The following is a 26,903-nucleotide window of genomic DNA, read 5'->3' as shown; positions in this document are numbered from 1 at the left end:
TTAATGTATGGTTTAATGTGATTTTAAGTTGATTATTAAAAAGTCATCTTGATTGTGACTTGGAAGGTGGCTTGTCCAACCTTATACTATGAGGTCACGAATTGTGGATATTTATAGACATGCACTGTGGATGTTATACTCCCTGGTGTGGATTAACGACCGCACTAGTGAGTAGTACAACTATCCGAGTACTATCCTGATAGTTAGACCAATTTGTTAATACCAAGCCAAAAATATATTTCGGATTCCACTATAAACTGTAGCGACCTACAACCTATGCCTTAGTCAATAACAAGACTACAAGATCGCGCCACTCATCCTACACCCATCTCCCTTCATACTTGGCTTAAAATACCTACTTTGTATGGTTGCCATTTTAATGAAAACACAATGAAAAAAAGAACAAAAATTAATTTGCATAGTAACTAACTATGAATGACATATCCATGCGCAGAGCATTTTTTGCCCCTGATGAACTGAATTTACAAAATAACAATTCATAAAAATTACTTACTTAAATGTTTCCTTAATGACTTATATAACTTTATCATTATTACTTGTTTGAACATGTTTACTGTATACCCTCTTAATATTATATTTTCAAATTTATAAGTTTCTAAGGATGCTGAATGGAAAATAAAAGTATTTTATGATCACAAAGAGGTCACCAAAAAAAATATTGTACAATTTAAAATAAAAACATAACCAATATTTCATGAATTTTTAATTTTATGAGGCCTTTCGCCAGCCAGACACATCACAAAAACAAATCGTCTGATGATGTTTTTATTTTAAAGTATTCACTATTCATTCCAATATATAAAAAAATATATCCAATAAATTGTATCCAGTTCTTTCTTCTTGAAGATTAGAAAAATGTTGTAAATGTAGAGTCAGTAGATGGTGTGTTTCAAATCTTGTTTAGTTAATTGATGGTTTGTATGTTTGATTTACATATATTTCAAATGTAATAAAATTAATTTTACTTTATTGGTAATTGTGCATGAAAATAGTTGCTTGCAGCTATAAACTAGTTGGTAACTGTTAGATAGTTAAATGTATAAGTAATTAATACATCAGCTGATTTATTAATATTAAGTTTGTTAGTAAATATTCTGCTTAGGTTGATGTGTTTAAGAATTCAATAAAATGGTTCTTTTATATTTTGAATATCATTTAGTGTAATTCTATATTGGCGACGATGAGTAAACGAACCAAAAGAAGAAATAGTTATTTCAATGAAGAAGATGAGTATGAAACTAAAGAAGATGCATTGCAATCAAAGATAGAGAAGTTCAAATGTCAAAGCTATGATGAGTCTAGTAGGTGGGATGATTATGAAGCACATTTTCTATTGTTATGCAAGGTAAAAGGATTGGGAGAAGATTCTCAGAGAGCAGAGGATGCTCGAAGGGATCTTTTGCTTGCCTATGTGGGTCCTGCACCATTAAGAAAAGTTTCAAACTTTCTGCTGCCTTTAAAAGTACATCAGGCTACGTGGGCAGAACTAGTTAATGGTTTCAGGTCAGTATACAAAGCTAGTAAAACTATATTTTCAGCTAGAATGGAATTTGAAAAAAGTATCAGAGAAAATAGTGAAAGTCTTTCAGAATTTGTAATACGTTTGAAAAATTTAGCAGATTTTTGTAAGTATGAGAACAAGTTTGATGAAAGAATAAGAGACAGATTTGCTGGAGGTATAAGTTTTCCAGAGTTTGAAGTAGAAATTAGACAACGATGGCCTGATGGGGTAAAAGAAAACGGTGACAAGTTAACATCTGAAGATGTTTTTGAACTGGCCACTTCAATGGAAAGAGCTCGTCATGAGATATTCAAGAATAATGATAAAGAGTTGAAAGTATCACAAGTAAGAAGAAACAATAAGGAGGTTAAAAGAGAAGTGAAATACAATGAAAAGACAAATCATCCATGTAGTAGATGTGGAACAAAGCATGAATTTGGTAAATGTCCAGCCTATCAACAAAAGTGTTTGAATTGTAAAAAAATAGGACATTTTGCAAAGGTATGTCGGCAAAAACGAGTGAATAATTTGCATGAAAAGTCAGAAGATGAAGAATCTGAATCGGACTCACATGACATGAGGATAAACGATGTTAAAAAGGAAAGAAGACATATTTGTAAAGCACGTATTCATTTAAAGTTAAATAAGGTAGCTACAAACATGGAATTTGACTCTGGAGCTTGGGCCTCAATGATAGGTAAGCCTCTTTGGGAGAAAATTGGTTCACCAAGACTTGATAAGACTAATTCAAAATACGTGGCATATGGAAACAATATTTTAGATATACTTGGTGAATGTTATGTCAATGTTACAGTAGGTGATGAAAAACGTAGATTAAAAGTAGCAGTAGTAAATGGAAATGAGAAACCGCTGTTTGGTTTACCATGGATATTAGCCTTTAATATGAACCTCCCTCCTGATGTTACTATTAGTAAAGTAAAATGTAAGCAGAATCATAATCAATATAAGATGGATGATGTGAGGGTTAAGGAAGTACTAAAAGAATTTGAAGATGTGTTCTCTGAAGGGCATGGGAAAATCAAGGGTTATAAAGCACAAATTCACGTTCGAGAAGATGCAAACCCTCAACATTTTTCAGCACGCAGGGTTCCGTTTCCCTTGAAAAAACGAATTGAGAATGAACTTACAAGACTTGTAAATGAGGATATCATTGAAGAGGTAGATCCTGCTGCTACACCTATTCCCTGGGCTACCCCAACAGTTAATGTAGAGAAGAATGATGGTTCAATAAGAATTTGTGGAGATTTCCGAGTCACTTTGAATCAAAATTTGGTCCCAGAAAATGCAATTATTCCGACATTTGAGGAACTAACAAACAAAGTTGCAGGCGGACAAGAGTTTTCCAAGATAGACCTACGAGATGCATACCTACAAATGGAGGTTGCAGAAGAACACCAAAAGTATTTAGTAATAGCAACGCATAGTGGTTACTATAAATACAAACGTTTACCTTTTGGGATATCATCTAGTCCAGGTATTTTCCAAAGATATATGGAAAGACTCTTAGCTGGGATACCACAGGTTGGAGTTCTTCTGGACGATATTATAATAACTGGAAGGAATAAGAACGAGCATTTACGAAATTTGAGAGAAGTTTTGAAACGAATGAAAGAAGCTGGTATAAAAGCAAAGTCTAGTAAATGCAAATTTTTTGAAGAGTCGGTGACTTACTTGGGACATACAATCGACCGGAATGGAATACATCCTACTGAAGAAAAAATAAAAGCCATTCGAGAAGCACGGTCACCTACTAATGTCAAGGAACTCCGATCATTTTTAGGTTCTATTAACTACTATGAACGATTTATTCCGGGACTTCATGCCATTTGCAGTGATCTCCATAAGCTGACTGGGACTAAATCACAATGGAAATGGTCCGAACAAGAAGAGGGGACATTTAAAAGAGTAAAAGAAATTCTATCAAGTAAAGACACAGTAGTGCCATACGAAGAAATGAGACCATTGGTAATGGTCTGTGATGCATCAGAAAATGGATTGGGAAGTGTACTAATGCACAGATATGTAGATGGACTAGAAAGACCAATTGCTTTTGCCAGTCGTACACTATTGCCCGCTGAAAAACAATATTCAAATATCGACAGAGAAGCGCTAGCTATTATGTTTGGACTCAGGAAATTTCATCAATATGTATATGGTCGGAAGTTTACTTTAGTAACCGACCACAAACCTCTTCAACGGATATTTGGAAATATGCGAGATCTTCCAAAAGTTGTAAATAGCCGTTTAGTGAGGTGGGCTCTCCAGTTGAATCAATACAACTATGACATAGAGTACAGAAAAGGAGAAGATAATGTGTGTGCTGATGTTCTATCAAGACTTCCGATTGAAGAAGATCAACCTGAGGAGGCTAACGTTGGCTTTTTGAATGTTGATAAGGTTAACTCTATCATGTCTTATGACCTCTTGAAACAAAATTCATTTACAGATAAAGCAATTAAAATGGCAAAAAACTTTGTATTGAGAAATACATGGCCCCCTGTTGTTCCTGAAATGTTGAAGTCATACAAACAGAGGAAAGATGAATTGAGTGTTGAAGATGACATATTATTGTGGTTTGGAAGAATTGTAGTTCCAGAATGCATGAGAACTGATGTTCTGAAGATATTGCACACAGGACATCCTGGTATTGTATCAATGAGGTCTGTAGCACGACACTATGTATGGTGGCCCAACATGGATAAAGATATCAAAGTTTATATCAAGAGGTGCACATCTTGTCAAGAGAATCGAGATAATGTGGAAGAAGTACCATTATATCCTTGGAATGTACCTGATAGAGTTTGGGAAAGGGTACACATTGATCTGGCAGGGCCAGTCAACGGATCTATGTGGTTGGTAGGTATTGATGCTTTGTCAAAGTGGGCAGAAGTGGACTGTCTCAAGACAACAAACTCTTCAACAATCATTCAACGACTGAGATCTTGGTTTAGTCGATATGGAATACCAAGTGAAATTGTGACAGACAATGGACCTCAATTTGTATCAAAGGAAATGGAAACATTTTTTGAGAAAAATTCTATCAACCACATAAAAACAACTCCCTACCATCCTAAAAGTAATGGACTTGTGGAAAGACTAATTCGTACTTTGAAAAGACGGTTCTACACAACAAAGCAGGATGTTGGAGATGGAATGCTAGCTCTTCAAAATGTTCTTTTTAGCTACAGAAACTCGCCTCAGAAAACAACTGGTAGGGCTCCTGCAGAATTGTTTCTCGGTCGTAGACTACCAACAATTTTTGACAATATGAAACCTAATCTTAGGAAAAAGATGGAGATGAAGCTTTGGAAAGAACAAGGGAGGGACAACAAAAAAGTTCGAACTTTTGAAGAGGGAGAAGATGTGTGGATTAAGAATGAACATGGGAATGGTTGGTCAGCTGGAATGGTGAAAAATAAAAATGGACTGTACTCATATGATGTACTTTGTGGAGGTGTTATAAAAAGGAAACATGCGGACCAGATGAGACAAAGAATGGGAGCTGTTGAATCCGTGTAAAAAGAAAGAGGGGAAAAGTGTTAGATACGGTAGTTAAATGTATAAGTAGTTAATACATCAGCTGATTTATTAATACGAGAGGTCGTCCAGTGGTCGAAACTCGACCAAAAATATGTAATGTACTCACTTCTTTATTTTCACTTCACACTGTAAATAAAACATGTGATTGGAGTTTCTTCCATTTGTTTTGATTTTCTGTTTATATTTCGTTGTTATTTCGTCACCAGCATGGCAACGCATAAGATCCATGTTAATTTTTTCAAATTTTTAAACTCATTTTTTGTGCTTATCTTTGAGCCTATTTAAATTTATAAAGGGATTCTGCACACCTACAGGAAAATTGCTTTCTAATGGTATGCGCAGATTTACCCCACGATGCACACAAGCTGAGAAAAAAGGTTTTAAAGAAACATGCTTGCCTATTAATATATAGATAGATTAAGTTTGTTAGTAAATATTCTGCTTAGGTTGATGTGTTTAAGAATTCAATAAAATGGTTCTTTTATATTTTGAATATCATTTAGTGTAATTCTATAGTAACCAAGTGAATAGACTTGTTATTACTGTATTTAAAATAGATTACACAATAGTTTGTCTAATCTATTTTAAAACCTCCCCAACTTTTGAGACCACTTGTAGAAAATTCTCAAATTGTACACAGTTGGAAGTAAACAACTGCAGCATGGAAGCACACTTCTATTTCTGCCTGATCGACCTTCAGTGTTCATTCCAGTGTTTTATATTGAGTTAGTTTACACCTTTCAACCATTTGTTCGATACAGCTGTGTATTGTGGTTAAATAATTTTTGGTTAGAGTTTCAAAATAATGTAAAAAGTGTTTTACTTTGCCATGATGAAAACCCACAAATCAAGGTCAGTATATTTACCTTCTATAAAAATATTTGACTTAGGACACAATATACTAGCCTCCACAAATTTCCATATAGATACACTAGGACTGTAATACTGTTAACAATTTATGTATTGCCTTTATTTTTAACAATGAAGAAATAATCATCACAAAAATAAAAACTTCATCTAAGTATAAGTACTGATATTCATAAGCCATAGGAAAGACCTAGAACCAGGACTGACTTACTTTTTCATTTTGGTGTCCCCAGAGGCCAAAAACCCTATTTGTCAAAATTGATTTATACTTATTTATATTTATTGGTTACTAGTTCAATTTTTTAAATTTTTTTATGTTAGCGTGCTCGTTGGAGTGTAATTAACTCATGTTAAATTGTTATGAAGTTTACTTATTGTTCTAGTATAGAACAGATTTAAATAAATACTTGATAAAAAGTCAATAAACTCTAAATCAAGCGTTGTGATTTTGTTTTGTAACTATTTTGTAGTGTTTATTTGCGGACGATCTCTTTCCATCATATTGTGAATTTCACCACACGACATAGTACATTATTGGGTATTAATTAATTGTCTTCTAAGTGTAAAACAGTATTAATATTACATCTTTAAAGGTCGGTAAACACAGCTGGAGTACGGTAAATGACCTTTGGCATTGACTTTATATGGTTTACCAATAGTTCACAACAATGCTATGCTGTCGCGAAGCTACTGCGTGTGGTAGACTCGTCCACCGCAACAATGCAAATACTGCGTTAGTGTAAATCAGTTACTTTGATGAGCGCCAGCTTGAAGAGTGTTGTGATAGTACTATTTTAACCTATGTTAAAAGATTACGATAGGGATTTTTACAACATTTTAAATGTAGCCTAATAGTGACTCTCTCGTGAAATGCCTCTGGCGTAGAAAAAAATATAAATATAAATAAATAGTTATCTTACTAATATTATAAATTGGAAACTATGGATATTTGTGTAACTGCCTAGATTTCAGTTTTTCGGTCTGTTTGTGATTTAAAACAATTATGTTATATTTTAGGCATTTTTCAAGATACAAATTTCAAAAGTGGTATAAATGTGTATTTATTAGGTAAAAAGAGCTTACAACGTTTCGACGCAATATCTCAATCAGTTTCAATATGGCGGTCATTTAAAGTCTTTAGCTCCAAATTTCATGAAAACCGTAAATATTAAGAAAATCGTTCTTAAAATAAAAATCATTGAAATTTAAATCAAAATCAAATGAGACCTTGTTTGTTAAAATTGGAGGACAAACAACCAAGTTATCAGTTTTTTTCTACATTACGCAATATAATATGACTACCATACTGCTCTGTAAAATAACAAATAAATAATAAACAATATGTTAATTGTTTATTTATAAACAAAAACCTATAAATAAAACCTATATTATTTATAAAATAAACCTATAAAATTGTGCATCCGATTGTAGAAAGAAAACGTCTGCCATACCCTACCTGTAAGGGTATGGAAATCTAAATTAGTGCCATTTTGTCACCAATACTAATTAGTTTATCACATAAAAATTCTAACACTATCTTCGTTCCACCCTGTATAAGACTAGAGGTCTCCAGTGGTCGAAAACTCGACCAAAAATATGTAATGTACAGACTTTTTTATTTTTCCCCTACGCTGTAAATAAAACATGTGGTTGGAATTTTTTTATTTTATGTTTATATTTCGTTGTTATTTCGTCACCAGCATGGCAACCCATAAGGCCCATGTTAATGTTATGTAAATTTAAAATTAATTTTTGTGCTTATTTTTGAGCCTATTTTAATTGGGTGAGGTTCATAACTCCAAGTTTTCATAACTCCAAGTACTTTTAAATACAACATTTCATAACTCCAAGTAAAATTATGTCCAAGTAAATTAAAACCAAAATATCATAAGACCAAGTTTCATAACTCCAAGCGTTCATAACTCCAAGATTCATAAGTCCAAGTTAAAATAAAACCAAGTAAATTAAAATACAAAATTTCATAACTCCAAACGTACAGATTTGCAAGGACCACAAGTCCAAGTTTCAAAACTCCAAGGGTTCATAACACCAAGTTTCATAACTCCAAGTGACAATGGGTACAGTCTGTGCAGGAAGCGATAACGTACGCACACACAGGCACCCATTACACACACACATGCTGGAAGAGAGTTTCCGATGTTGGCGAGATTATTCGAAGTGGTGCGTTCCCTGTCGCTTTGCACGTTCGTCTAAATTGTAATACAAATAGTGAGAAGATGAAATTTATATATTTAAATTCTGCGTAAACTGATGTTTAATACTATATAAATACAATTTAGTTCGTGCAGATGATTAATGTTTAATAATGGAAAATATGAAAAGGTTGTTCAATGTAAACATGAAAAAGTAAGTGAGCGAGGATTTTTTTTATTTTTTGGTCAGATGAAAACTTTCAGCGAGAAAAGTATAGATAATAAGATGTTCTTCAATTTTTGTTCCAAACATTTTTTCGTAAGACTTTTAGTTTGTCCAATAATCGACTTAGATGACCACCATGAGGTGAATGAATTAGTTTACGCGCACAGTATTTTAGCAATTGCCGTCTTCCAACAACAATATTAAGGAAATACAGTATTAGTTCACGTTTTAAAATTTCTAAACTATGAAAAATATTTAGTCTTAACTTCTTAAGCTGTATGTACGAAATTTCGAAATTTTTTCTACATAATATTCGTGGTGCACAACGCAAATAAGTCGTAGTGCCTTTTTTTCCACTATTTTTCATCTCCTATTTTCGGAAAAAATGTAAACAGTATTAATCCAGGTTAAGGTTTCATCTTGTAGCATTCATTTGTAAATATAAAATTTGATTATAGTTACAATTACTTGTTCCCTCATAAATCTTTATTCCGTAACAAATATGAGAGTGTATGTTAGCAAAGTAAATTGTACGCAAAATGTCTGTAGTGCATAATGGGTTTAATAAAAAAATACCATATTTAAAATTTTAAAAATACTATCTAGACTTGTATGATCCAAACAAGCGGATATAATCTATAGATAGGTCTAAACATTTGGATTTCGTGACTAAATTATCATAGAAATAGGTTTTTGAGTAAATACATCTATACCTAATACCAGATTGTTTTATTTGAGTTAAATAGAAGGTATTTATCATTTAGGTATTATTGAAGTACCTTAATGAGTTAAGTACTTTAATATAAGAATTGATGTCGTCCAGTGGTCAAAACTCGACCACAATCCAAATAAAATATGAACTTATCTATATTCATCCCACGCTGAAAATCTAACATGTGATGATTGTGTACCAGTCTTCAATTTGTTTAGGTTTTCTGTATATTTATCGTTGTTATTGCGTCACCAGAATTTTAACTCATAATCCAAATGTTAGTTTTTTGTTTGTGTTAAATTCGTTGTCGTACTTATTTTTCATCAAATTGTCTGTCACAATTTTATTTGTTCAATTGGTGTATTTTTTGTTTAGTTGCAATAACGTTAATTATGTTTACCTGAGAAATGCAAAGTTAAAGACCTTCTGTTGTTCAGATGATTTTTGTTTCCCTTAGCATATGAATAATAATTAAAAGCCTTCAGTAAAATGTTGGTAAGGGGCTCTTGGATATTTTCATAGGCTATTATTAAAATTAGTTGACTTTTATGAAAACATAGATTAATGTCATTGACGTACCAGATTTATTTGGCTTTAGAGGGCTTTCCTCTGCAATGATTACAAAGTTAAGTCCATGTTTCCTAATAAAATTTGTAGCACTTCGGCTAACATCCTGGTTCATAGTTTGTAGGAATCTGAATCTTGTAGGTGTTCTTCATTATACAGGCTAATGACGATAGTTAATTCTTTAAAAAAATACTATCTCTATTTCTTCTACTAGTGGGCGTTCTATGACTTTTAATGTTTCAATAATTTGCAAATGGGTTCTTTCAATGATTTATTTTTCAAAGATTTAATTTTTGTAGGACGCTTTTCTTTGAAATGCAGTTTAAATATTGACAGCAATTAAATTATACAGCTGATCAAAATTTAAACAATTATGATCTTCATAAGGATAACATGGGAACCTTCAAAGCCACTGGGGTAGAGCCCAAGGGACTTTTTCAAATCCAGTTCAAGGCCAGTTTGCAAATCTACGCGACACGCTCTTTCCAATGATACGTCAATGGATAAAATCGGTTAAGAAATGACGGAGGAGTTCAACCGACAAACTTCGTGTTCGCGTATTAATTATATAGATATACGTGTTCAGTAATATTCAGTATAATTAACTTTGTTATAATAATGCTTTCTATCAACTAAAAATAAATACAGATGGCATTGGTTTTTAATTTGGTTTAATGTTTAAAACAACATATGTGATTTAACAATGAAATAATTTATTAGTAATTTGTTAGTTGAAAACAAACACATCAAGATGAAGATCTCTCTCTCTCTTTTGTAATCTCTCTTTAAAGTTCTGTAAAATCATTGAAAGTTTATTTGTTAATATTAAAAGTATTTGTTAATTGTATCTCAGTGTTCTAATTTGAAGAATGAAAACTCCGCTTAACTTATAAAATATACAGTCCACTCCACACGCTACCGAAATTCTACATGGTCCTTCGGCCGCAGATCATCTGAAACTCAGCTCTTTTGGTAACTATAAGTCACAATTAGTTCTACTCAAACTCCAACTTGCAACCTTAAAAATGAACTACTCACTCCTTTCTCATCAGTAAGAAGTAAGAAGACTATCAAGACTACTGTAGATCTAAAAGGTCAATATCTAAAGGACTTTGATTCCTCTATTTTATGCATATTGTTTTTGTTGTAATTTATCAATTGACATTTCAATTTGTATCAAACTGTACAATTTGGTATTTTGTAATGCTCATAGCAACCACTAATAGCGCTAATGTAACAATGCCATCTGTTATCTGTGTCTCGTATTGCAGACAATAATGACAATCTCTAATCTCTCTCTCTCTGAATACTCAGAATAATTGTTTTGTTGTACAACAAAAATGAAATTCGTCACTCTCTCTAGGCAATTAAACTCAATTGCAAATCGTTTAGCCAAAATCCAAACTAACATCCAAGCTTTAGATTTATTACCTGAATTGTCCCAAGAACAAATAAATAAGTTGAAACTTTTAGAGTCAGAAACACTTAGAAAATACTCAGAATTTGAAACCTCCCTTGAGAAACTATTCAATAGTGACACGCTTCCCGATGATTATGAAGAAGATACACTCTTTCAATTACAAGATACTATATCTGACTTATGTGTAGGAATTCAAACTCTCACGAAGAAACACCTTTCTCAAGATCCTACAAGTCATAGGCCTGTTCTAAACACTGACTCAATAACAAATACTCCATCAAGTAGCCTACCCCATAGGCCTAGTAGCTCTTCCTCAAACCAAGATAGCCACTCTCTAAAACTCCCTCCTCTATCTCTCAAAACTTTCAATGGTTCACCGGAACAATGGTTATCTTATGTTAGCCTGTTTCAAGTATCTGTTCATGATAATGAAAACATATCCAAAGTTGAGCGATTTCAATATCTGCTTTCTACTCTACAGGGAGAACCTTTCAATCTTATAAAGAATTTACCAATCACAGCTGAAAACTATGATGTAGCATGGGATCTTCTTCAAAAACGGTATCAAAACAGTAGGAAAATCATAAGTATACACCTCAACAACATAATAGACTTACCTAACCTAATTGACTCCTCCCTCAAGAACATTCGCTCGTTCATTTCTCAGTATAATGAAAATGCCCAAGCACTCATTGCACTCAATCATGACATAGCCAAGGATAATATCTTGCTCTCAGCCATGTTACTAAGGAAATTACACGCAGACATTCGCAAAAAGTTTGAAAGCTTACGTCTAAATTCTCAAGACCTTCCAACCGTAGGTGAAGTAATAACATTTTTAGAAAATGAATGTGCTTACTTAGAAGCTGCTAACCTCTCTAACTCTCAGTTCCCTAGAACTACTTCAAGCAATAGCAATGTAGGTTTCACTCAAAATAGTAAGAGGTCCAGCCCTCACTCCTATCAGATAGGCCTACATAAGTCTACACCGAACCGCACTACTTTACTAGCTTTTAGAGACTCAAACGCCACATGCACATTTTGTAGTAAAAGTGATCACAACATTTACCAATGTTCAGAGTTTAAAGATTTGTCCGTACAGGAAAGATACAATTTTGTGAGGAAAAACCACCTTTGTTTGAACTGCTTAGGTACCGCTCATTCTGTCAAAGACTGTAAGTCAAATAAAACATGTTTTCACTGTAAACTGAAACATCACTCCCTCTTACATACAACTAATAATAGGCCTAATGATAAGCTTACCGGTAATCAAAAGCCTAAAGATAATGCTCCGATGCCCAAGGAAATGAATAAAACTTATGATCACCCTGAACCTCCCTTTGTAGCTGTCTCCTCAAACCCTAATACCACTATATTGCTAGCCACTGCATTGGTACACTTGAAAGCTAATAACGGTAACACAGTTGTAGCCCGAGCCGTTATTGACTCCGCATCTATGGTAAGCTGCGTAACAGAAAATATTGCTAACCTGCTTATGCTTAAACGGACATTTTCCAGTAATTCCAAGATAGATGGCCTATCATCAGTAGAAGTTAAATCTAAAGGTGTGTCAAAAGTTAACATATCGTCTCTTAGCGGAGAAATGATTGCTGATAACAACCCAGTCCTTATTCTAGACAGAATAACCTCAAACCTCCCACACTCAGAAGTTCCAGTTAATGTTAAAGAATACTTCAAACATTTGGTCCTGGCTGATCCAACTTTTCATTTGCCTAGTAAGATAGATGTGCTCATAGGTGCTGATCTATTCGCTAAAGTAATCACTGGTGAACGCATCATCATTAACAAGGATCTTCCTGCTGCCATGAATTCTGTATTTGGATATCTTATCATAGGATCTGCCCCAACTCTTCCTGCTGTAGCCCCTCAAAAAACAGCCCCTCAATGCAAGGGTAATGTTTCTTTATTAAGTACTCAAGATATTGATTTGCACAATTCTCTGCAGAAATTTTGGACTCTAGAGGAACCTCCCATCAAACATCATGTAACATCTGAACAAGAAATTTGTGAAAATCACTTTCTAAACACGGTCTCTAGGGATTCAAATGGACGCTACTTTGTTAGGCTACCCATAAAAGAAAATCATCCCCCTCTTGGTGACTCATCATTTTGCGCTCGCAATAGATTCCTATCACTTGAAAGAAAATTAGAAAGTCAGCCTGAAGTTAAAGCAGAGTATAATAAAGCCATACATGATTTATTGTCATCTAGTCACATGGAACCTGTTAACCCTCCTCCAAATAGTGATAATAAACAATTTTACTTACCTCACCATGCTATTGTCAAAGTAGATTCCTCAACCACCAAGCTTCGTGTAGTATACGATGCAAGCGCACGCAGCTCCTCAGGTGTCAGCCTTAACGATATTCTACATACCGGGCCAAAACTACATAATGATCTTAATGATATTCTGTTAAAGTTTAGACTTTCCCCTATTGTCTTCTCATGTGACATCAAACAAATGTTTCGTCAAATAATGATCCACCCAGATGATAGAAACTATCAAATGTTGTATTGGAGAGATGACAAAGACGACCCCCTTTCAGTTTACCGTTTAACTACAGTTGTGTTTGGATTCAACTGCTCACCCTACTTGGCACTAAGGACACTTCACCAACTTATCACTGATGAAGGCGCAAACTTCCCTCTGGCAGCTGAGGCTTTAAAGAAACAAGTATATGTAGATGATTTAATATTAGGTGCCAACAGCATAGAACAAGCTTTGGTACTAAGAAATGAGGTGGAACAACTTCTTTTAAAAGGATGTTTCGAACTGAGGAAATGGACTAGCAACTGCCCTCAAATCATGGAAACTCTCCCCGACTCTTACAAAGAAACTCCTCTATATTTCAACTCCTCAGATCAACCTTATTTCAAGGTACTAGGTATAAAATGGTCACCTAACTCAGACACTTTCTCTTATCAGTTGAATATCCCAGACACGCCTCCCACTAAACGAGGTATACTTGGAACAGTTAGCAGAATATTTGATCCAAACGGTTGGTTGACTCCAGTCACTCTTTGGGTAAAAGCGTTGATACAAGTTTTATGGGCACTAGGTTTATCATGGGATGCGCCTGTACCTCCGGATCTAACTGAAAAATGGTCTAAGTTCCTCCAACAACTCCCTTTCTTAAGTGAACTTAGCTTACCTCGATATGTTTCCGTAGCTGATGCTGTTCATATCAGTTTACATGGATTTTGTGATGGGTCTGAAACAGGTTACGGAGCTTGTGTCTACTTGCGATGTGTAAGTTCTTCCGGAGAAATCAACGTACATCTGTTAATTGCCAAAGCTCGAGTAGCTCCTCTTAAGAAGATCTCCATCCCTAGACTAGAATTGTGTGGTGCCCATCTTTTGTCCAAACTCCTGAACTATTGCAACTCTCTACTCTCTCAAGATTATCTTGTCAACGAATTACATGCTTGGTGTGATTCATCTGTAGTCTTGTCATGGATAAAAACTGTACCCTACCGCTTAAAAGTTTATGTTGCAAATCGAGTCTCAGAAATTCAAGAACTTACTCCTCCTTACATATGGAAACATGTCTCAACTCATTGTAATCCAGCTGACATTGCCAGTAGAGGAACCCTTCCCATTTCTATGAAAGACAACAGTTTATGGTGGAACGGTCCCAATTGGTTATCTCTGGATCAGGAATCATGGCCTATTCCTCGCTTCACCCCTCTCCAAGACGAACAATTGCCAGAACGTAAGGTCGAACCTTTACCAATAATGGTTACAACTAAAAAACCAGACTTATTCAACAGGTTTTCATCTTGGTCAACCCTCCAGCGAGTCATTGCTTACGTTCTACGCTTCAAAAATAACCTTACAAACCAGGTTAAAGAATCAGGGCTTTTAAAGCTTGAAGAGCTTGATAAAGCAACAATCACTATCTGTAAAATGATTCAGCAAACTGTCTTTTCTGAAGATATTTCTAGATTGAAAGATGGAAAACCTTGTTCCTCTCGTCTCGCGTCTCTCTCCCCCTTCTTAGACGAAAATGGATTGATTCGTGTTGGAGGCCGCCTTAAGCACTCTCAAGTATCCTACGCTGCAAAGCATCCTATTGTATTGCCCAAAACTAACCATGTCACCAATCTCATCGTTGATCATTACCATTTGAAACACTTGCATGCTGGACCTCAGTTTTTACAAGCCGTTTTATCTCAGAAGTTTTGGATCCTATCTGCTCGAAGTATTATTCGAAGAAGAGTTTACAAGTGCATCCGATGCGTCAAATGCAATCCTAAGACAACAACTCAGAAAATGGGAGATCTTCCTCCACAACGAGTCCTACCCTCAAGAGTGTTCAACAACTGCGGGACGGACTTTTTAGGCCCATTCTCAGTTAAACCTTGCAAATTAAGGAAGTCCTGTCCAATCAAAGTATACGTTTGTATCTTCATTTGTTTTTCTGTCAAGGCTGTACATTTAGAGGTTGTTACAGATCTCAGTTCCGAAGCTTACCTAGCAGCATTGACGAGATTTGTCTCTCGACGAGGGTTGTGTAGCAACATCTACTCGGACTGCGGAACAAATTATGTAGGTGCCGCTAATGAAGTTCAAAAGATTGTTAAGAATTTCTTCGTCCAGAAAGAAACTCAAGAAGCTCTTAGTAAGTTTGCAATGGAAAACAACATTACATTTCATTTCTTACCCCCCGCAGCTCCACACCAAGGTGGCCTTTGGGAGAGAACTGTCCGCAGTGTCAAACACCATCTTCGGAGAGTCATAGGCGAACAGATTCTTACTCTTGAAGAGTTCATCACACTAACAACTCGCATCGAAGCAATTCTAAATTCACGGCCCATAACCCCACTTTCATCTGACCCCAGCGAAATTGATTGCTTAACTCCTGGTCATTTTCTGATTGGAGGACCTCTTTTATCTCTTCCCGAACCTGACTGGAAAGATGTCTCAACAAACAGATTGTCAAGGTGGAAGTTTGTTCAAGCATTAACCCAAAGTTTTTGGAAAATATGGCAAAAGGAATACCTCTACACGTTGCAATAACGAGGGAAATGGAGAAGTCCTCAACCTAACATCAAAATTGGAGATATTGTCCTATTGCATGAACCAAACCAACCTCCCCTTTCATGGAAAATGGGACGTATCATTTCAACCTCCCCAGGGCAAGATGGTCTTGTACGAGTTGTAAGATTAAAAACTTCAACAGGAACACTCTCCAGATCTATAACTAAAGTCTCACCCCTCCCAATCAATGAGTAATAAAAGAAGTTAAGACTGTTAACCAAGAGTTTATTGTAAATAATATGTTCATTTCTAAATACATTTTTTTTCTTCTCAATACTTGATTATTAGGTGAACCCCACTAAGTGGTTCACGGGCGGGGGTATGTTCAGTAATATTCAGTATAATTAACTTTGTTATAATAATGCTTTCTATCAACTAAAAATAAATACAGATGGCATTGGTTTTTAATTTGGTTTAATGTTTAAAACAACATATGTGATTTAACAATGAAATAATTTATTAGTAATTTGTTAGTTGAAAACAAACACATCAAGATGAAGATCTCTCTCTCTCTTTTGTAATCTCTCTTTAAAGTTCTGTAAAATCATTGAAAGTTTATTTGTTAATATTAAAAGTATTTGTTAATTGTATCTCAGTGTTCTAATTTGAAGAATGAAAACTCCGCTTAACTTATAAAATATACAGTCCACTCCACACGCTACCGAAATTCTACAATACGTATCACGTTTCGTTTAGCCTACAGGTAGGAAATGTCGCTCATTACGAAAATCTATATAATTAATACGCTACATGAAACTTTGTCGGTTGAACTCCTCCGCCATTTCTTAACCGATTTTATCCATTGACATCTCATTGGAAAGAACGTGTCGCGTAGATTTGCAAACTGGCCTTACATTTTTGAAAAAGTCCCTTGGGCTCTGCCCCAGTGGCTTTGAAAGTTCCCATGTTATCCTTATGAAGAACATAATTGTTTACATTTTGGTCAGCTGTTTAATTTAATTGCTGTTATTTATTTTTCAATTCAATGAAACCCATCGAGTACATTTATTTACTATTTGAGTTTGTGTAAACATAACCTCCAAGACGGATTTTGTTAGTATGGTTGTACAGTATCTTAAATTTGTGTATTTATTTATCGTTGTTTTGTGTAGCTATGACGGATCGTGTTAGTACGATTGTAACATTTATCGTTGTTTTGTGTAGCTATCATTTGTTTATTTGTTGTTTTTTTTTCTTTTATATGCCTCCGACGTGACGACAACAACACATATAGACAGGAGGCGTAATCGTGATAACGACCGCAGCTCACAGAACAGTGGCGAGTATTAGCATAGACAAAAAGAATTAAATATAGATTGTCAGCCGTGCTGCGGTTACCATGGTTACCATAAGTTCGGGCGCACACCGCTGTAGTTTACGTAGCGCGTACGCTGTAACTACCGTGGCGATCCCAGCGGTGTGCGCCAGAACCTAGGCTTAACTCATCACAGTCAGCACCTGACCCTGGACAATCTCAACTATTAGGTTACAAATGCCCCCTAACACTACCCCAAAACGACTTTTCGTTCTCAATTGGCCCTCTATAAATGACCTGTGTTGCCTGTACAGCGAGGCATTTTGAGAAGGAGAAAACCGGCCCGAATGCTTTAGGTTTATCAATAACGAAGATAAACATAGTCTGAGTTACACACCGGTAATCTTTGAGTTGACTCTTTTAAATTCGTTGTAAATATGACTGTTATTCGTTTTGAAATATCTTCTGTAATATTTGCAATTGCTCGAATTCGAGCAACATGTACACTAGTATTTATTAATTCTTTTAATAATGACTCTAGAGAAGAGTTAAAAAATTAAAAGGTGTAGAACAATACAGCTAACAAAAGTGGTCCTGTAACATTTGGTCATAACTTGAACCCATATGACATTATGGATCCTTTCATGTTCTGGAATTGATGGAGAGAGTTGCGTGGAGGGGCGAGCAGGGGCGTGTGGGACTTTTTTAGTATCCATACTGGCAACCTGCCTGCCGCTTACTTCGAATTGTCAATGTTACCAACATGACGTGGCTTCCGTGCCCCGTCTTCTGAACTGCCCGTTTAAAAAATGTAAATTTAAGTAAGAAAGGCCTATAAATATAAACATAATAAAAAAAATATTAATATAAATATAAATTAAAATATAAATATTGCATATAGATACAATCAAATTAAATGTAAACGGTTATGGCAGTTTACCAAATAAAAATATAGGCATACAGCACATCAAACTTGAGCTTAGAATGTGCATATTTGCTGAATATTATAGGTATGGACTAATTTCTCAGGTCCCCATAGGCCGAATTCAACGGGCTACGTCTGTTATGCTTTCACAGTTTGAATAATTTAATTCTGTTTATTTAATGAAAGAGCTGGGCAATGCAATTAATTGGCGTTTGTTTTATTTACTTGAAATATATGTTTTTGATGCTAGGAAATATGTTTATCTGGGGGATTATGTTCGGACAAAAAAAGGTTGTACAAGTTTTGTAAGAGTATTGCTCACAGTTTTATTTGTAATGTATACAGGGTGATTGATATAAGTGTGCCAGCCGTTTTATTCGAAAACTATAAGAGATATCAAAAAAAGTTAAATGGTAAGTGCCTTGGATTTTTTATTAAAAAAATTATAGTCAAGTCAAAAAAATTATTTTAGCCGCCATTTTTCCAATATGGCCGCCAACTTTGATTTTTCTTATGGAACACCCTGTATTTTATGATGTATTCTGATAGAAAAGGTAATTTTAAGACAATTTTATTCTTGTGATTTTTTTCATAAACCTAACCGTTTCAAAGATAATAATGGTTTAAAATGAGAAATTTTGAATGGTTTTCGAGCAAAACAGCCACATGCTTGCTTCGAAACTCTTTCTCATGCAGAAATTTCAAAACTTTAACCATTATTATCTTTAAAACGGTTAGGTTTATGAAAAAAATTACAAGAATAAAATCGTCTTAAAATTACTTTTTCTACCAGAATACATCATAAAATACAGGGTATTCCGTAAGAAAAATCAAAGTTGGCGGCCATATTGGAAAAATGGCGGCTAAAATAATTTTTTTGACTTGACTATAATTTTTTAAATAAAAAATCTAAGGCACTTACCATTTAACTTTTTTTGATATCTCTTATAGTTTTCGAATAAAACGGCTGGCACACTTATATCAATCACCCTGTATAGTAATGAAATATAAATAGGCATGATTCAAATTGAAGAAATGTCATAAAACATCTTATTGAATGAAACAGAAGCATTGATATCGAGGACCTTATTTGTGTTATTACTACACTAAGGTATGTTGTCATAGTCTTTCGAACTGAAACATACGGTATCGGTTATTGCCAGTCCTAGGGGTAACGATGTTTCTTGCAACACAAAATCATGAAAATATGTCAAATGGTTAATGATTAGCATCGTGAAATAAATCACTCTGTGACGTTTTAATGCATAGTGTACATGTTGCTTGAAATCGAGCAATTGCAAAGAAGTCAAGTAGTTATTAAAAAACAAATAACTTTTTTGAAAAAGAATGAAAGTCATAATTTCCGACGAGTTTAAGACTCAACTCATACACTACGTGTACACAACTCATAACAACTGGTGTTTTCCCCTTTGCACTGCATTCGTTAATTTGCTCGTAAAACCTTGGTGAACATAACAACACACTACAACTTAAAATAGTTCTATTAGTCTATGGTCATGGTTACTTGGAAACCAATGAGGCCAATGTTAAAAATTATAGACTTTCAATTCAATTGTGTTGCGTAGTTAGTTTTTTGCTAGCAGTTTTAACTGCAGTAAACACGTTTTTAGGCCAGATATAAATTATTTATCAAATTAGAAGGAAATCGTATTAGCCGTTTTTGATATATAGAGGATTAACAACCATTAGTAATTGAACGGCGCAAAGCGAAGCTCTTATACTACTCTCCTCTTTTTGTTTTACAAATACCTCCTGAACGGCTGAAGCGATCTACACGAAATTTAGCACGATCATAGTAACCAACCATGGGAATGTATAAATCTTAAATGGTACAAATTGGACCACAGGGCTTTTCCCTACGTGAATTTTTTTTTTTTTTTTAATTTAACATGGGCCTTATGGGTTCATTGGTTGCTATGACTTTATTTGCGAGATAACACTAAAAAGATAAACAAGAGATGCCACATATGTTAGTCAAAGAATCGTTTAAAAAGTACATCACCGTATAGGAAACAGAAAAAGGGAAGAACAATAAGATTAATATCATTGAGCATAATTTACTACAAAATGAAAACAACCAATAATTATGGTCGCCAGAATAAGGCTGAAACACCTTTGACTTTAAATAATCTAAATATCCATTACATTTTAACCAAATATAAGCCTACCATTGAGTTATATTTCCATTTAACTTGCAATTCCAAGTAGGCTTTCCATTTCAGTGAACTAGACTTACAATTAAATAATGCAGACTTTGAATAGGTACTGCAATAATTAGGACTTCCATCAATATGAACCGAAGATACCACTGAGTTTAGATGCTGCAAGTAGACATTCCATTGACGTGAACCAGACGTAACATTGACTTAATATACTGCGAATCGGCACTCCGTTTTTGGGAATCAAATTAACCATTTCTTTGGATCCTGCAAGTAGACAATTTATTTATGTGAACGATATGTACCATTGAGTTTGTATACTTCAAGTAAACAATTCGTTTAAGTGAACCCGACGTATCATTGACTTTGAATGCTGCAAATAGGCATCTTATTTATGTGAACCAAATGGACCATTGACATTGGATACTGCAAGTAAATTTCTCATTTTTGTGAAGCTGGCGTACTATTGATTTAGGATACTGCTACTGCAAATAGACATTTAATTTATGAGAACCAGATGACACATATATACTTTGAGGTAGACAATACATTTAATTGAACCAGACTTGTAATTGACTTTGAATAACGAAATTAGACATTGCATTCATTTGAAACAAAATATATACTAATGAGATTGGATACTGCAAGTATACATTTCATTTACGAGAAACATATGTAACATTGACTTTAGAAATTATTTGATTATTATGTCTGCTATCTGCTCAATGTTGCAAGCAGACAACTGCATTGTACACTTAGTGTAAATTACCTGAAATGTAAAGTTAAAACTGTGAAACACAGGAACGTTTCTCATCCAAAGTCCCCGTGCGATCTCTAGTGTTCACTTGGTAATACATGTGTATTACAAAGTATAGGGTGTTTTCAACTCCCCACGTGAGTGTTAACGTTTCGTAAAAAGTAGAAGTTCCTGTATAAGGTAATGTTGTTCTTTTTGCTAAAGACTCTAAAAGTAATGAAAGGACATTTTTTATTTACATTTATTTCGATAACAAACAAGTATTTTTGACATATAAATAAATTTGTTTGCACAAAACTTGTGTGTATTACGATCCCCCCCCCCTAAAAACTGTTTTTTTAGTAGTACATTTTAGGGAAAAATAATACCTTTACCATTCACAGACATATTATAATCTTTTAAAAATTATATATTTTCCGGGTAGTACATATGCTAGTTATTCAATATAAAACAGTTTAATGACAAAATACATTTTTTTTTATACAACAAATGGTTTATATGCAAAACTTGACCAAATACACACACAAACTGCAGTTGGTAAAAGAAATATATTATTTACATTGTATAACTTAAAATAAATAACTCTTTCATATTGGAAACAGTATACAGTAAAATAAAAACAAGCCCATGGGGCGTAGCCCAAGGGAAATATGAAAATTAAATGATATTATATTGCATTGTCTTCCATTTGTGGGCTATGTTTCAAGTTTCAAGTCTCTAGCTCATCGGGAAGTTAGTATAAAATTGATTGCAAAATTTGTACCGGACAAGAAAGCGAGCTAATAAAAACGTTTTAATAAACTTAAATAACAACAAAAAATGTTATTTACCAATTATTAGTGTTAATACAATTAATTATAACAAATATGTAATAACGGGGTGTCAAAAACACCCCACGCGAGTACATACGTTAGTAAAACCCGCGCGAGTAGTTAAAGGTTAAAGTACCTTTAGCATAGAAGTAAGAAGTATATCAATTAATTAATCTGTAAGTATATAACAAAATTACATAATCGTTTGACAGGCGACGGTAAATATATGGATACAATGATGCGGCAAAGGCTGCTGACAGTATTACAGCGGAGCGGACAGCGCAGGAACTTGTGGCGCTGACTGTACTACACATTCCACTTGGAGATATGAGACTCGACTCAACTTTTGGAGTTATGACACTCTGCTTTAATTTTTACTTGGACTTATGAAACTTTGGAGTTATGATATCTTGGACTTATGAAACTTTGGAGTTATGATCACTTGCACTTATATTTTTCTTGGAGTAATGAAATTATCCCTTTTCGGGTACTTGTAGTTTTGAAACTTTGGATTAAATATAATTTGGAGTTATGATCTCTTGGACTTATGAAACTTTGGAGTTATGATCACTTGGAGTTATGAAACCTTGGAGTTATGAGATGATCCCTTTTAATTTATAAAGTATTCTGCACACCTACAGAAAAATATCTTTCTAACAGTTTGCGTAGATTTTCATTGCGATGCACACGAGCTGAGAAAAAAGTGTTAAAGAAACATGCTTGCCTATTAATATATAGATGGACTAGCAGAGTACTTGTCCTTCGTACGGGGTTGGCTTATAAGTATAAAATGATTATTGCAGTTATACAGTACTTGGCTTTTCGTTTGCAATGGGAGAGGACACGGTTTAAGAAAATTTGGTTCTTTTAATTTACGGTATCCTATAAAATAGCACATCTGCCATAGCCATAATGTGTTCTACCACTGCACCTAAACAATAAAAAAAGCAAATATCTCATTTTATATCACAGCTTTTTGTTGCTAGTTGGTTCAAATTAGCTGTTGTCATAAATGCAAAAAAAGTAATTTTGTGCTGCACCCTGTTGGTAAAGCTAATATTTTTTAATGCTATTTAATATCATAGGACCAACTTGTGTAGTTGAAACAGCTGACAAAATTCTTTAATTCCTTTTAAATATGAACACTCATAAGGTTAACATGGGAAACTCCAGAGCCAATGGGGTGGAGCCCGAAAGGATTTTTGAGATAAGAATATGTCTATATGTTAATCAGGAATGTGAGCTATCACCATACCAATTTTCAGCCCAATCCGACCAGTAGTTAATGTGTGATTGAGCTTCAAACAAACAAACAAACAAACAAACAAACAAACAAACAATCACACAAACTTTCACATTTATAATACTAGTAAGAATGTCCTTTTTAAGTCTTGCCCGTCTTGATATTTTTAACAACAGTAATTTCATAACAGTTATATTGTGCACACTATAATAGTCAACGAGCAACATCTTTGATATAGTAGAAAACTATGTAAACCACTGGCACTACTCTAACTCAATGTTTTCATTCTATTTCATCAAACTTTGTCTCGGTTTTGAAATGCAATAGCGCAAAATACTTAGACGTTAAGACAGCGGAAGACGACAATCAGCTGTGAGCGTTATTTGATCTTGACAATTTCCGCAGCGCACTGATCTTCTCTCCCTTCCATCGTCTCTCGCCCTCCAGGCCTCTCCACAACATATTTCTCACAATGGGACTCAAAAATGTTAAGCTTTCTTTAAGCTGGTCCGTCACTCGTTTCTAATCATTTTCAATTTTGGCAAAATGGAAATACGTTAAAGACTCTTGTTTTATGGAATCAATGGTTTGTCTGTGTTTAGCAGTTTTTGTTGAAAAAAACTAAATTTCTTTGTCATTGGAGTACTTATATTAGGATGTATTTTTGTGATTTCCAGTCTGTTAAAATAATCCAACGCACTCAAGATTGAAATATCCGTATCGGTCTTTCATAAAAACATTGAGTGTACGTTGGAGAAAAATTTTGTGAACGTCTCGTACTTCGTATGTAACGACCGGGTTCAATTCCCGGAATACTGTACGGTATCCACAAACATTTCAATTGAGAGATTTGTACAGCTTCCTCTAAGGACATTTAGTGTTTCTTCTAACAAAATTCTGCTTGAATTAAGACATAAAAAATAAATCAAATAGATAATTTTCATGATTTTGACTATGGGAATAACGCTTTAGTTTCTTCATCGTCTAAATGTTTTATAACATTGTTAATACCTTGTTATAATCCTTTGGCTTGAAGCTCCAAAGTCTAAGATAATTATACAATCGCGAGTAACATAACATAACCTTCACTTACTTTCACTGTTTACTTGAACCTTTGAATTCTTGAACATAATGCAAACAATTGCTATATTCGCACGCCAAAATGACGTCAGAACCCGTTCCAGTTCCAGAATCTATATCTATATCTATCTATATATTAATAGGCAAGCATGTTTCTTTAAAACCTTTTTTCTCAGCTCGTGTGTATCGTAGGGAAATTCTACGCATACCGTTAGAAAACTATTTTCCTGTAGGTGTGCAGAATCCCTTTATAAATTAAAATAGGATCAAAAATAAGCACAAAAAATGAATTTGAAATTTTAAAAAATTAACATGGGTTTTATGGGTTGCTATGGTGATGACAAAATAACAACACAATATACAGAAAACCAACAGAAAATCAAAACAAATGGAAGACATTCCAATCACGTGTGGGATGAAAATAGAGAAGTTTGTACAATACATACTTTTGGTCGATTTTTCGACCACGGGGCGTGCTCTCGTATATATTAATAAGCAAGCATGTTTTTTAAAACCTTTTTCCCCAGCTCGTGTGCATCGTAAGAAAAATCTACCCATATCGTTAGAAAGCTATTTTCCTGTAGGTGTGCAGAACTCCTTTATAAATTAAAATATGCTCAAAAATAAGCACAAAAAATTAATTTGAAATTAACAAAAAATTAACATGGGCTTTATGGGTTGCCATGCTGGTGACCAAATAACAACGGAATATAAACAGAAAATCAAAACAAATGTTAGACACTCTAATCACATGTTTTATTTACAGTGTGGGGTGAAAAATAAACAAGTCTGTACAGTGCAACTTTTTTTTCTAGCTAGAATCGGTTAAGCTGTGGTGGAATACCTAATAGCCTACCTTGATTAAAGATGAACCTTTTTAGTGCTATATGTGTTCATTACGTGTAAAATTTGGAGGTTAAATCAAAACAAGCAAACTGGCATATAGGCTATATTCTTGGAATTTGACAGTAGTTAAATATACTTACTCTACTTTAATAAAATCACTTTGTCATTAGAGAATATTTCGTGTGAAATAGATACATGATTACTTATTCCAAATCAACTAATGAATAAATGGTTATTTAATTATTGCCTTCAAATTAAGTGATGGTTGCTTTGAAAATAATTAATTTTACATGAGCAGATATTAAAATATTGAATCTTCTTGCAAAATTAATTTTGATCATTATATTAATAGAATAACGTAGTTGCCGTGACTGGAATACACATGATACACTGTTGGGACATAATGATGATTTATGATTCGGAAAACGTTATACGATAGGCCAAGGAAGCAAGATTCGAGTTTGGTTTATAAAATACAGTAGCCTAAATACTGATTTTTTTCTAATAAATCAGACATTGACATAATAAATTAATTTATTTGATCTTAAATGAAATTTCTTTCGTAAATAATACAACATTGTCCCTAATTGACAACATGCCAGTTTGTTTGTTTTGATTTGACCTCAAAAATTTTCATGGGAACATTGAACACATTATCACACCATCGATGTATATAACCTAACACCTTAGACATTCCATCCCCATGTTAAAGTTGTAGCCAGGTTTTTAATCAAATTTGTCTTAGTTGATGTGAGCCACCGACAGATTGCGCTAATCTAAATTACTGATTTCTGTCGAACACACGATGGTTTTTACCAAGTCAAACTGATGGACCAACTTATTATGAGCTATAGTAACTGTAATGACCCATCAACTATGTAGGTAACAAAAAAGGTAGAAACAAGAATTTTAGACACTAGCACATTCTGTGACTGGCGCACACAACTACATTCTTTGTTAGTAAAAAATTGGCGACAGCTGATCCATATAAATGGGATGTCATCTTCTGTATCCAATAGTCAATGCTAACACCATTGATGTTACTACTATCTATTATTATACTATCTATATTACCGTACTACTATGGATCGCACTCACTACAGCCTGCGAGAAAACTGTCTGGCGACATTTTGGCGTGCGAATATAGCAATTGTTTGCATTATGTTCAAGAATTCAAAGGTTCAAGTAAACAGTGAAAGTAAGTGAAGGTTATGTTATGTTACTCGCGATTGTATAATTATCTTAGACTTTGGAGCTTCAAGCCAAAGGATTATAACAAGGTATTAACAATGTTATAAAACATTTAGACGATGAAAAAACTAAAGCGTTATTCCCATAGTCAAAATCATGAAAATTATCTATTTGATTTATTTTTTATGTCTTAATTCAAGCGGAATTTTGTAAGAAGATACACTAAATGTCCTTAGAGGAAGCTGTACAAATCTCTCAATTGAAATGTTTGTGGATACCGTACAGTATTCCGGGAATTGAACCCGGTCGTTACATACGAAGTACGAGACGTTCACAAAATTTTTCTCCAACGTACACTCAATGTTTTTATGAAAGACCGATACGGATATTTCAATCTTGAGTGCGTTGGATTATTTTAACAGACTGGAAATCACAAAAATACATCCTAATATAAGTACTCCAATGACAAAGAAATTTGATTTTTTTCCACAAAAAGCTGCTTAACACAGACTATTGATTCCATA

General features: G+C 34.2%; 2 protein-coding genes across 2 annotated transcripts; both read left to right on the top strand.

Moving 5' to 3' along the window:
* The first annotated feature begins 1,201 nt into the window (after window positions 1–1,201).
* Window positions 1,202–5,062, top strand: LOC128992814 (uncharacterized protein K02A2.6-like). The gene has a single exon (XM_054416555.1). It carries the CDS (start codon window positions 1,202–1,204, stop codon window positions 5,060–5,062), a length of 3,861 nt encoding a protein of 1,286 aa, XP_054272530.1.
* A 7,260-nt stretch (window positions 5,063–12,322) lies between these two features.
* Window positions 12,323–16,069, top strand: LOC128992813 (uncharacterized). The gene has a single exon (XM_054416554.1). It carries the CDS (start codon window positions 12,323–12,325, stop codon window positions 16,067–16,069), a length of 3,747 nt encoding a protein of 1,248 aa, XP_054272529.1.
* The last annotated feature ends 10,834 nt before the right edge of the window (window positions 16,070–26,903 follow it).

Source organism: Macrosteles quadrilineatus, unplaced genomic scaffold (assembly GCF_028750875.1).
Source record: "Macrosteles quadrilineatus isolate MER2022 unplaced genomic scaffold, UCM_ALF_1.0 Scaffold_4__1_contigs__length_99947679, whole genome shotgun sequence".
Lineage (NCBI taxonomy): Eukaryota > Metazoa > Arthropoda > Insecta > Hemiptera > Cicadellidae > Macrosteles > Macrosteles quadrilineatus.
Note: the sequence above shows the minus strand (reverse complement) of the source record. Positions and strands in the feature narration are given on the sequence as shown.